This window comes from Salarias fasciatus (genome assembly GCF_902148845.1).
Source record: "Salarias fasciatus chromosome 7 unlocalized genomic scaffold, fSalaFa1.1 super_scaffold_4, whole genome shotgun sequence".
Lineage (NCBI taxonomy): Eukaryota > Metazoa > Chordata > Actinopteri > Blenniiformes > Blenniidae > Salarias > Salarias fasciatus.
The window spans coordinates 3,766,210-3,779,180 of NW_021941229.1; the positions used below are offsets into that span (position 1 = coordinate 3,766,210).

The 12,971-nt window shown below is 49.7% G+C and overlaps 2 protein-coding genes across 2 annotated transcripts; both read right to left on the reverse strand.

Moving 5' to 3' along the window:
- Window positions 1–210: 210 nt before the first annotated feature.
- On the reverse strand, window positions 211–4,530 carry auh (AU RNA binding protein/enoyl-CoA hydratase). Its single transcript, XM_030085600.1, has 10 exons — window positions 4,280–4,530; window positions 3,647–3,714; window positions 3,419–3,506; window positions 3,261–3,347; window positions 3,073–3,165; window positions 2,574–2,630; window positions 2,153–2,340; window positions 2,020–2,070; window positions 698–745; window positions 211–617 (listed from the first exon to the last, which is right to left on the reverse strand). The coding sequence occupies exons 1-10, from the start codon at window positions 4,488–4,490 to the stop codon at window positions 540–542; spliced, it is 969 nt and encodes a 322-aa protein (XP_029941460.1). The 5' UTR covers window positions 4,491–4,530; the 3' UTR covers window positions 211–539.
- Window positions 4,531–6,655: 2,125 nt separating this feature from the next.
- Window positions 6,656–12,403, reverse strand: nfil3 (nuclear factor, interleukin 3 regulated). Its single transcript, XM_030085039.1, has 2 exons — window positions 12,276–12,403; window positions 6,656–8,955 (listed from the first exon to the last, which is right to left on the reverse strand). The coding sequence occupies exon 2, from the start codon at window positions 8,868–8,870 to the stop codon at window positions 7,683–7,685; it is 1,188 nt and encodes a 395-aa protein (XP_029940899.1). The 5' UTR covers window positions 8,871–8,955; window positions 12,276–12,403; the 3' UTR covers window positions 6,656–7,682.
- Window positions 12,404–12,971: the final 568 nt, after the last annotated feature.

Sequence of the window (12,971 nt, forward strand, 5' to 3'; positions counted from 1 at the left end):
TCCTGACCATCAGAATCCTCAGCAGGCGTCCCACAGGGAGGGCCGGCACCACAGTTTGAGAACCAGCATTCGATACAGATGTGTGAGAGAACTACAGTTTGAGCTAATCTAAGCGGTTTAATCTGGGATCATTGGGATGATTGATCCTGGCTAAGAGCACACGGAGGCACCAAAGGAAGACATTTAGATCCTCAACAGTTTCAACAAATCGCAAATCCAAACCATTTTATTCAAGTGAAGAAAAGAAAAATAAACCTGATGGGTGATGTCATGCAGTAGCAGGATACTAATAAACCTGTAGGTTGGTCGATCGTGTGCAGGACACTCTCTATGTCCTCTATCGTTGGTTTTCTACGTCATGGTTGATGGCCTCCAGGGGGTTGCTGGGACCCTGCGGGCCGAGGCCGATGCTTGGTTAGTGTCTTGGTTTCTCGGTGAACGGTTAGTAGACTCCGCCGGTCCGTGGTGGCGCCCGGCGTGCCGCAGCCGCCGTCACGCCGCCGTCCCTCGGGTTGATGCGTTGATGGAGCGGCTGCCCTTCACTCCCCTTTGTAGTTGGGACGCCGCTTCTCCTTGAAGGCGGCCAGGCCCTCCAGACGGTCCTTAGTGGGAATCACCTGAGAGAAACACACGGCGTCAGGATCCCGAGTCTCTCCTGCTGGAGGTTTGATTCTGGGGCGGAGGAGGCGGGGCTCACCTGGGCGTAGCACGCCTCCTCTATGGCCAGACCTGTAACCAAATCCACCTGCAGGAGACAGACGCATGTCTAGTTACTGAGTGTGGTTACAGGGTGTTTTTAATTTAGAATTGGTTTATTCTGAATTAAGTAATTCAGAATTATATTCATGAGCTTCGTGTTTACATGGGAAAAATGGAGGATTAACGGGATACTTCAACATTTTGGCAAATTGGCCCATTCAGCGCAATTCCTTAGTCATTTTGAACAGCATACATACTTTTTTTGTGAGGGCAAGCTGTTGTTTATTCAGAGGTGAGTCGGGGAAGGTTTTCGGGACGGACACAATGGAAGTGGATGGTATTTTTGTTCCCCCTCGTCAAACTCATCAAATACACAATCCAACAACCCCAAAACAGTTTGATGGACACGTTATAATCCGTACATTCACTACACTGTGAAATACTAATGTAAAATTACAAGATTGAGTTGTTTATGCGAGGATTGCTAAGACGGAACTACTTACTAAACATGGCGTCTGGGCGTAGTGATTTCAAAAGAAAAAGTAGTTCCCAGTATTTGCTTCAGTGTCAAACGCTACAATATTATTTGTTGGTGTTCCACAGCGTAGTGAATGTGTGGATTATGACGTGTCCACCAAAGTGTTTTGGGGTTGTTGTGTTGTGTATTTGATGAGTTTGACGAGGGAGAACAAAAATACCATCCACTTCCATTGTGTCCGTCCCGAAAACCTTCCCCGACTCACCTCTGAATAAACAACAGCTCGCCCTCACAAAAAAAGTATGCTGTTCGAAATGACTAAGGAATTGCACTAAATGGGACAATTTGCCAAAATGTTGAAGTATTCCTTTAAATCCTCTTTGATGCCAGGCTTTGCGAGGTCTTCTGATTGGATGCGGCGGCCGTGACGTACTGACGTCTCCCGGAAGTAAACAGCGTTATTCTCGTCTTCCTCTCTCGATGAACTTTGACGCTACAGCTTTGAAAATGTCCGCGTTGTTAAGCGCCCGCCCATCCGCTCGTTTCATTATATCCAATTCTCCCAAAACTGCTGTTAAATAAATCATCTGCGTACGAGTCGAAATGCGGACTGCGGGCCGCCATCTTGGAATATTGCGTCATCACGACAGAGCATGCGCAGAACGAAGTCGCCTAATTCGCATATAATTCCGATTTATTCGGATTCAAACTCAATTCCAAACATAGTTTTCAGGCGTTTACATGGTCGCTTTAGAGCAGAATTAGGCTTTATTCGGATTTACAGAGGAATAAAAAGTGCCATTTAAACGCACGGACCGAGGACAGTTCACGCTCAAACTCACCTCAATGCCCTGGTTGATGGCCAGCTTCGCCATCCTGACCGCGATGGGACCCTGCGGAGCCAGACGACAGCGTTAAGCCTCCGGCGGCGCAGTGCCGGCCGCCCTGCGGCATCTCACTACGGGGCGTGGTTACCTGAGGGTTGATCTCCCGGGCCAGCTCCAGAGCACGCAGGTAGGCGGCGTCTCCGCTCTCGTTCTGCTCCACCGAGTGGTTGACCAGCCCCAGGCGGCACGCCTCCGCCCCCTGCACCACCCGCGCCGAGAAGATCAGCTCCTTCGCCTGGGAGACGCCGATCGCCCGCGGGAGGCGCTGCGTGCCTCCTGCAGGGGCAAACAACCAGGAGATCAGCCCCGGAGCCAAACACCAAGGGGCAAATAACCACAAATGTTATTTGTTTTATACATGCAGACCAATTACAAACGACCCTCCAGAGCTTTCTGGTGTCCTCCAGACAGGCTGCGCACCACAGAGTGAGAAACACACCAAGCTCTGGAGACGTTAATGAGACTTTGGCTGGCGAGCAAGAGAACGGTTGTGTCATCAATCGTCTCACCTCCTCCAGGAATGATGGCCAGTCGAGTCTCCACAAGACCCATCTTTGCGTCATTGGCTAAAAAAAAACAAAAACAAAAAGAATCATTGCACAGGATTTACTTTAGTTACTTTTAAACTATAAGCAGGACTGATCACTTCAGGAAGTTACAGATTGAAGCTGGGAGTCACAGCATGGACACTTTACAGAGAAAACATTAACGTGAACGCTACAGGAGCCAACCACATGAAGAGAAACGAGGAAGTGAACTGAGATGAACTGCTCCGGCACGACAAACACACCGGCTTGACGACGAAGAAATAACTGGAACTACAGTTTAATCTGGAAAACAAGTCAAATATAGAACAAAACTATTGATTCTGGGTTTATTTATAGATGCAGGTTGATTCAATATTTATTTAAGGCAAGTTGAAAAGTTTATTGGGGAGTGTCTTATCATTTCTTGGCAATTTTGTTTGTTCATTTATGAAAAAAAAAACTAGACACTTTAAGGACTCACAAGAAATCCTGATGTCGCAGGAGAGCGCCATTTCCAGACCTCCTCCTAAAGCGGCTCCGTCGATGGCCGCGATGGTCGGCACGGGCAGGTTCCCTGAGAGAGGCGAGGAGGGAAACACACACTCTCACACACACTGCTCAGCAGACCCTCCGCTCCACCCGAGGACTTCCTGCTCCGCCCCGACTCACCCATCTCTGAGATCAGGGCTCTGGCCTTCGACACGAACGGACCCACCTCGCTGGGCTGCATCTTGGTCCGTTCCTTCAGGTCTGCACCTGCAGGAACAGACACCGTGAGGCACGCGTCCGTTCCTTCCTCTGACCAACAGCTGGTTCCTGCAGCGTACCTGCACAGAAGATCCCCGGAACCAGACTGCAGAAGATGACGCTGCGCACGCGGTTGTTCTTCTTGATGTCCTCCACGGCCTCGAACAACTGGAACAACGAGAAAATCGCAGAGCAGCGGTCAGAACGGAGCGGCAGCTGAATGACAAGACTCCATGAAATCACGATAAATAAGTAAAGATGAAATTAAATATCATTTATCTTCATCATGGATAAAAGACAACACCAACCAGTTTAACCAGATTTCTGCTGATGGCATTTTTGGCTTTTGGTCGATTCATCCCAACAACAACGATCCCTGAAACAGAGGAGACAACGAGGCTTATTACTGACTGACAACAGCAAAGAGACTTTATTGATCACCATGAAATAAGAAAAGTTACACTAAAGTCCAGCTGAGAACATCTGGATCAGTGATGGAGACATGAACAGATTACATGCAGTTTGGATTATTAAGTTTAAATGTCTCGCCATGGTTTGGGACTGTTTCTATTTTAAATCCTCCATCTGATTGTGCAGGTGTCTTCCTGTTTGTCTTTTCCTCTGTCTGCGGTATTTGCTCTGGTTTGTTTGTTTTGACTGCTCTGTGTTCACAGCTGTATCAATAAAGTTTCCTTCAGTCGCTGCATTAAAACTCGATCTGCAGGTTGAAATAATAAAACCTGTAAATCCTGCTGATTGGGACTTTATCACTGAGCACCTGGAGGACCGGGGCCGGTGACGTCAGCACGTCGCCTGGAGCGTGAAGTGGGCGGGGCTCCGTCACCTAGCTGGACCTGTGCCCAGTGTCACCGGGTCGCGAGCCCTGCGGTCAACGCGCGCGTGCAGAGGTGCAGAGCACCGGGGGCCGTGTCTGGACCTACCGGAGTCTTCTCCGTCCAGGTACCGGACGCGCAGGTCCTCCTTGTGGTCGGAGCTGTAGCGCCGCGTGGCGACGACGCCGAGGCGGGAGCACTGCGGCGCCGCCCCGCACCACACGGCCCGGTCCCGGGCGGGGAGGCCGCCCGCCGCCCGGCCCGGTGCCTGCTGGCGGAGCGCCGTCCACAGGACTCTGCGTCCCAACTGCACCGCCATGATGCAGCCGCACTGCGTGACTTTGAACTCCGACCCGTCACGTGACCCGTCACATGACTCTGCGTCCACTGCAGAGAAACATAGAGATACACCAATAGAATGTAGACATATAGAAGTAGTATAGATATAGTGTGTTCTCATATAATTTTCATTTCTCATATAACTCATTCATCTGAAGTCACTGTTACAGACAGAAATCATCACTTCCGCTTGAACAAACAGATTAAATCTCCCCATAACATGAAGAATCCTGCAGAACCAGACTCAGAGGAGGTTTTTTGTGTTTGTGGGTTAGAGGTGAGAAAAGAGGGATTCAAACCGTGGTTCTGTTCGCAGGGAGACACAAGCAAAGAGCAACGGATTGCGAGGAGAAGTCATAAATCCAGCCACTGCAGGTGTGATGGCTGCTGGAGGTTCAGACCACAAACTTTCAGTTCCTCTGTCAAGATGAAGAAATATATAAATCTACAAATAGACATATAGATATATAGACATGCAAGAATGTTGTTCTTTGTTTCAGGATCCATCTTAGCTGAAAGAGGATCCAGTAAATATACATTAAGTCACTTCCTAAAATAAGCCTTCAGTCATTTTTGGGGGAAAAAAGGAGTTTTTAATATTTATTTATTTATTTATTTATTTATTTATTTATTTATTTATTTATTAGCTGTATCATTGTAAGTGAATATCATATATTCAATATTCTTAGTTGTTTTGTGCTTTTCTGAAAAAATGACTTAAGCCAATATTTTAAGATGTAATCGATGTGTAATATATTAAACATGAAGGAGTCTAGGGGGAGACACACACATCAGTGAACTCGTTGACATGTAGATGTAGATATGCTGTCAGAACACACAGATCGTTATCACAGCACACACATTTATAGGTGGACAAAGTTCAGATATACATAGAGGCCTTTTCTACTATGTGTGAATTCACAAACCAAAGCTGAACCACTTGCATCAACTATCCTCTGAAAACTTTAGGACAAAAGGAATACGGTTGGTGACTTTTCATCAAATAAATTTGCATAGAATCACAAACAAAAGTATATTTTTGTTGTTTTTGTTGTATTGAGAACATACTGCTGACAGGAAACCACGGCTTCTTTTTGGACTCAGAGATTAGAAGAACATTAAAATGTTTCTTTGCACTAAACTTAGTACACTGAGTCAGTAAAGATGTTTATAGAGCCACATGTGGCTGCAGGGCTTCAACAGTGAACAGGCTGATCACCTCAGAGGGGAGAAAAAAAAAGCCATTGGTGAACGTCTGAACTTTACCCCGACGCTAAACAACGCTGTCGGGACATTTATTTGTGGAGTGGGAATAAATTGTTGGGTAAAAACACTATGTGGGGGTTAAAACAGGACAGGAGACTGACGGCAGCCTGTTGGATGTACCAGGCTGCTGTGGACTGCACCGTGGTGTGTGGAGTTTGCATGTTCTCCCTAAGCTGGGCTGAGGTTTCTCTGGCTCCTGTAGACGACAGATTCATGGCTGTTACTTCGGGACCTGGAGGAACTGCTTTCATGCAGGAAACAAAGACATTACTGAGTTTATGGACCTGTGGTCTGAACATCAGACTATATCTACTGTTTAGAGTAATGCGGTCACAGGTTGAGCCCTCGTAAAAGCAGGATGCCAATAAAGCTTCACAAGAACTTGACCTCAAATCAAGGTTTTGGAATTTAGAATAGAGTTGAAAGCAAACAGACGGAGGATTTAACAGGCTTCTGTTTATAGTGTGTTTATCACTTTTTCTTCCTTTCATACTTTGCCTCAGTGCTTATAAATCCGAGCATCTTAGCAGCACCTGCCATAAACCTTATCTTACCTTCAGTCGAATTTCATGTTGACGACACTCATCCAGCTCAAACACACCATTACATGTTAGTTACTTTTTTGTATCAGGCTAAAAATATTCAGTTTTATTTTCAAATCAAACCTTTTTTTTAATACAACTGCTTCCATTTTTTCCTGTTATTAATTAGTAAGTATTTCCCGTGTATCATTTGTTGAATAAAATGAAGGTGTCATCAGCAAACGTTTGCGTTAATGGCAAACTTCTTGAACATTTTAAAGACGTCGTCTTCTGTTTATCCTCTGTACTCTGAGAGTCGATGTGAATCATGAAAAAACTCCAGAAAACGTAGACGCAGGTCAGTGGCAGGACATTTATTGTAAACAAAAAACTCACTATTACAAGAAGTTTTGAGGCTGCTGGCAAAGGGGCTCATCATCATCATCATCATCATCATCATCATCATCATCATCACTTCCTGCTCAGTCTGTCAACAAACACACTTTCAGTGTCAGAGTTTAAACTCTCCTCCCGGGACGGGATCACCTCTCACGGCGAGACAGAATAAATAATCCACCTGCTGAGCGCCGCCGCCTCCGTCCGGCGCTGTGAGGGCGCGGGATTCGAACCCTCGCAGGACGTCTTGCTTGGTGAAGTCTTCTCGCTCTCCTCTGCCAGCAGCATCAGAAGAAGCCACAGCTCTCGGCCAGTGTCACACACCATCTCAGTTTAACCAGCAGCCTGGAGGCTTTCAGTCGTCTAACTAAACTACCAAAAATAAAAGGTGTGCTCGCAACAAAAGTAAAGCAAAGCAGGCGGCGGCTCGCAGGAAAACAGTGGAAAACCTAAACATCTGTGTTTCCAGAAAAGGAGCTTTTTGTTTGTTTTTGAATGGGCTCTGATTTCAACTCATATTTCTTCAAAACCGTATTTCTGGATCCGGCGATCATACAACATAATCATAAAGCATGAAGGGTTTCAGCTGTAAGGCAAATGGCGGCCGGACTCAGTGAGCCAGTCAGGACCGTTCTGGTCCCTCTGCTCGTCCAGCTGTTTGTGGATTATTATGCTGCTGTTCTCCTGCTCCGAGCCGGTCCAGATTATAATCTGGACTGGCTGCTGGTAGAAACCCCCGAACTGATCCGTAACCTCTCTCCTGGATCTGCAGACTTTTAGAAAACTAAAAAGTAAGAGTGTGTGGGGGCCGGGAAGCAGGGTGTTGAGAATGAATGCGGCCTGTAAAGAAGGAGAAACGCCTCCAAACAGCTTTAATCTGAGACTCTGGCGCCGCGTCAACAGCTCCAGACTGAAGACCAAATCAAAACGTTTCACACTCACACACGCACACACACACACACACAGTGGACAGCGACGACAGTGAAGCATCATGGGCAGGAGCCCGGCGGTGGTGAAGGCCCCCGGCGGTCAGCGGTGCTCTGAGACGTGCCTTGCTCCGAGGCAGGCGGCGTGACGGGGCCGCCGGCGTCTTCCTGTGCGTTAGCGGCGGGGCTGGAGCTCCGCCCACTCCAGTCCCGCATGCTGCTGAGCTGCAGCGACAGGGGGCAGTGGGGGGTCTTGGCGAGCCCCGAGCAGTCCTGAGCGGCCCGGCAGCCCCCCTCCTCCGGAGCCGTGAGCTTGGCGGAGGACTCGTACTCGGGGTCGACGGCCTCCACTTTGATCTGCAGGGTTCTGGATTTGATCCGCAGTTTGTGGGGCAGAGCGGAGGAGCCGCCGTCGGGCACTTTGTGTGTGGAGACGATGACGCTGCGGGGGTCGGGCGCTGACAGGGCCGCCGGCGCCGGGCCTTTGGGGACCCGCTGCTCGTCCTCGCCGTCCGACGACTTGCTGACCGCCCCGTCGTCGGAGCTGCGGGGCGAGTCGCTGGACGAGCGGGCGAGCTGCATGAAGGCGGCGGGCTGGGAGAAGGCGGCGGTCAGGGCGCCGGCCACGCAGCGCTGGTACAGCTCGTAGGGGCTCCGCCTCTCCTCCGCCGGCTCCCGCTTCACCTCGGCGCTCCCGCACACGCCGGCGAAGCCTCCCTGAGCGGCGGCGCGCGTCCCGGGCACGTGGGGTGAATGCTTGATGACCGATATGTGCAGAGGCTCCACCTCCCTGCCGCCGGACGCCAGGCCGCCGGCGGCGGGGACGAAGTCCGGGTACAGGCTGACGGGCGAGGCGCTGGACAGCTTCTGGACCTCCTGAGCGTAGACCGCCGAACTCACCAGGCCAAACCTGAGCTTGAGGGACAGCAGCTCGGCCTTCAGCGAGGCGTTCTCCTCCCCCAGCGCCAGCAGCTTGTTCTCCAGAACCATGTCGTTGATGCGCCGCTTCTCTCGGGAGCGTTTGGCCGCCTCGTTGTTCTTCCGGCGCCGCTCCCAGTAAACCGTGTCCTTCTTCTCCTCCGGGATGAACTCCCTCTTCCTGCGGCAGGTGGTCTTACCCTTGTAGGGCAGCGAGGGGACTTGGTGTCCCAGCAGGTCTGCGTTGTCCCCCTGTAAGGCCACGGCCAGCACCAGGGCGTCGTCTCCGCTGTAGGACCCGCTGGAGTCCAGCTCCTGCTTTATGGACTGCATGCTGCCCACCCGCTGCTGCCCGGGGCGTCTAGACCAGCATCGCTGTGCCTGCTGGCAGCCACGGGCGCTGACGGGGAGTCCACGTCTGAGGAGACAGGGAGACAGAGACAGTGCTGAGATATCGCTGGCTTCAACGTTAATCAGATATTTCATCAATTAGAGTCGTTTTCTGTCCATGAACTGAGGTTTCTAACTTTATGGACATTTTATTCAGAGCTAAAGACAGCAGTATACCAGGGCGAGCGTCTTTCAGGGCGGACTGTCGGGATTCGTTTCATGGGACGTGAGTCCGGCGTCGTCTGTCGGTGTTTTTTCAGGTCTTTCCCTTCACATACTTTCTGTCTGTATTCATACATTCGTACACTCGCGTTCACCTCTTAGAGCTAAAGAACATGGAGCTCTGCAACGTGTTCACAAATCACTGATTCATCCATGATTCATCACCACGTACCCCTCATCGCATCTGGACCTGATCAAACCTTCGCTGGGGGGCTCACTCCATCAGTTTATTCTCAATTCATCAATTTATATCCGTTTCTTGGTGAAATGTTTGAGGCGACTGTGACAGTGAAGGGTCTGTGATCTACGATATGTGTTTATCTCACAGTGGACAAATTCAGTGTTGTCAGCAGCAGCACAGAGAGACACATATTAACAGACAAATGTACACATAAATAAATGCAGACATAAGTTTAAACAACACAGAGAATGGTGCAATAAAGGAATTGGAATGTAAATATATAAAGTTTTCCTCTGTGATCATCTGAATGTCATTTCATTCTGAAAACGGGGGCAGAGGAGGAAGTCAGCATGGAGGCTGGGTTCATAAGGGTTAATAAATGAACTCCCCGGACCGTTCAGAGTGAAAGCCGTCACCGTGAATCAGCTTCACGCCGCTCTTCTCCCGGCCGGTAGCGCGAAGGCCGAGAGAGACGGCGGTCCTCTTTGTCCTCCTGACATCAGACTTCACATGCTGACGTCTGCACGGCCTTTTGTCTCCGCTCTCTGTGACATCAGGACTAAATTTAGACCACACGTGATAGAGAGGGCGCTAGCTCTCCAGCGGTGTCACATAGATGTGCCGGAGGGGGCGTCAGCGCAGCCTATTGCCCCAGATTCCTTCATTGTGTCAGTGTTACACAATAATGCCCCCACCCCGGCTCCCTGCCCGGCTCCCGACCCCCCCGCCCGGGGACGCTTCACAAACGGGAACCAACCTCGGTGGATGTTTCAGATACGGGCCATATTTATTAATAGTTTAATCATTTATTACTTTCAACTAGTCTGTGGCGTGTTCAAGTATTATTTAGTCTTTTAACCATTTAAAACCCAAACAGGAAAAAAAGGCCGAGCACTTATTCTACCTATATTATATAGACAAATATATACATGTCTATATTCTGACCAGGCCCCCCCCCCCGGTCCAGGTCTCACAGGTCTCTCCTCCCTCCTCTGCTGCTCATCTCGCTCTACAGCTGCAGACATTATGCAACATCAGCTTGTGTGGCAATAACTGCAGACAGATTACATGGTCAGTACTCAGATTACACCAGAAAACCAACACCAGGGCCAGACGGCAGCACGGCGGCCGAGCAGCAACCGGATCTTTAACACCATAGAATAGAATTAAGAACAGGTGAGAAATCTGGAGCCTGTGTTTTCTGATATTTGCTGTGTTGCTGCAGGGAAGTGATTCTGGGTCTTCATGAGTGTGTGAGAATACACGTCTTGTTTTACGTTTGTGAAGGAGGATGAGCTTTTTATCGCGGTATCGAGAATGCCTCCTCTGGACGAAGTTTCTCTTTTCGATTCTCACTACATAAATAAACCTGTACAGACGAAACATTTTCATTCGGTGTCTTTTGACTGCAGATGCGTCAGATTTCATTCTTTATTCTTCTTTATTTATATGGGTTTATAAAACGCGTTTGATGATGAGAAAAGAATTTGTCCGCTCACTTTTTATCTTGGATCGTGAACTTGGAGTGAACAGGCTGCTCTGCAGACATGACGCAATTTACCATGTGTGAAACACTGAGGTGATGAAGAGGAGCTGTGTGGGGCGCTGTGTCTGCAGGCTCAGTGTAACAGGCTGTGTGTAACAGTGTAACAGGCTGTGTGGAACAGTGTAACAGTGTGACACCCCTTTCCCACTGAAACTAGCATGTAACACGGGTCAAACACTAACAATCGGCAACTGACTCCTCTCCCATCGCCTGCAGACCCGGGTCAAATCACCAGCAGGTGAGCTGCGTTTTCTCGCGCTGATGGTGTCCCACGTTGATGACATCATCAGGGCAAAGGAGCACAGCGAGGTAAACAATGTGGAGGAGCACCGTCTCCGTTACCTGTCGACGAAACCAAGAGAAGCTCTCTGGTCTCGCTATCTTGCCAGTGCTGGGTCATCTTGACGAAGGAAATCTCTCACTTCGTCTAGGCACGCTACGTCAACGTCATCCCGTAAATCACCTCGTCGACCCGGGTCGGGCTTTCCCGCTGAAGGCGATCGGAGGCGAGCCGATTAAAACCCGGGTCGCTCGCAGGGTCGATCGACCCGGGTCAGAATGCCGATTAAACCCTTTCCCACTGCCATGAGGAGCCGGTTATTAGCGGGTTAAAACGGGTTTTTTGGCAAGTGGGGAAGGGGTGTAACAGTCTGTATGTAACAGTGTAACAGTCTGTATGTAACAGCCTGTATGTAACAGTGTAACAGTCTGTATGTAACATTGTAACAGTCTGTATGTAACAGTCTGTATGTAACAGTGTAACAGTCTGTATGTAACAGTGTAACAGTCTGTATGTAACAGTGTATCGGGCAGTGTGTAACAGGCTGTGTGCAACATGCTGTGTGTAACAGTGTAACAGGATGTGTGTAACAGTGTAAGAGGCTGTGTTTATCAGTGAAACATGCTGTGTGTGTGTGTGTGTGTGTGTGTGTGTGTGTGTGTGTGTGTGTGTGTGTGTGTGTGTGTGTGTGTGTGTGTGTGTGCCGGTTGAGACAATGTGGCTCTGAGCGTTACATGACATCACTGCTGCTTACTCATGACACCCGGCGGATCGACGCCCTGAAAACTCTCAAAGTCTCCAGAAAACTGCCTCAGCGCGGCCGGAACCGGGACACCTCCTCCTCCAGAGCCGCTCCCGGGGGAAACGGGAGCTTTTTGACCCGCACCCGGGCTCCTCCGAGCCGGTCCCGCACCGTGCGGCGGTCCGGCGGAAGGCCTCCCCGCTCCGTCCCGGAGCCGCTCAGTCCTCCAGCCTCAGCGGGCTCACCGCAGACGGGACACACACACACCTTCACACGGCCCACCGTGAGCGGACCCCCGGCAGCCACATGGTTCCGGGGAGCGGCGAGCTGGACCCGGGGCGGAAACACAACAACACTCCCGGACCCGGTTCACTCACCTTCTCCTCCACCTGGACCCGCTCCGAGGCTCTCCCACGGCGGACCATGCACGGACAACAACCGAGGTCCCCCGGCGGCGGCTGGGGGGCGACTGAGCACCGGAGCCGCCGTCCGCCCTTCTCCTCCCTGTTCCTCCTGCTGCTCCTGCCGCTCCTCCCGGTTCCTCCTCTCAAGGAGGCTCCTGACTCAGGATCTGTGTTAGTAGGTCACTACTTATAACTGCACGGCTAGCGTCACGTGACTGACAGCTGCCGCAGCCAATCAGAGCGCAGCTCAGCGGCGCCTCAGCCAATCAGAGGCCGAGTCGGTGAGCAGGAGCTGAAATCTGTGACGGCACTGATGATCTGAATCAGCTCGAGACATTTTACACCACAACACTCCTTGTAAACACCTTTCACACCACAACACTCCTTGGAAACATATTCTAGACCAAAACACTCTTTATAAACATATTATACACGAAAGACTATTTCACAAACATGTTTTACACTAAAATAAGATTGATTAATAAATGCTTCACACTAAAAGAGGCTATTTTAAACACATTTTACACTAAAATACACTTCAGTAAAATATTTTACGTTAAAAAGAACATTTAAAGACATATTACACTAAAACAAACTGTATAAACATCTTTTACACGGAAGCACAATTTATAAAAAACTTTTACACTGTAAAAAATATTGTAAACATAA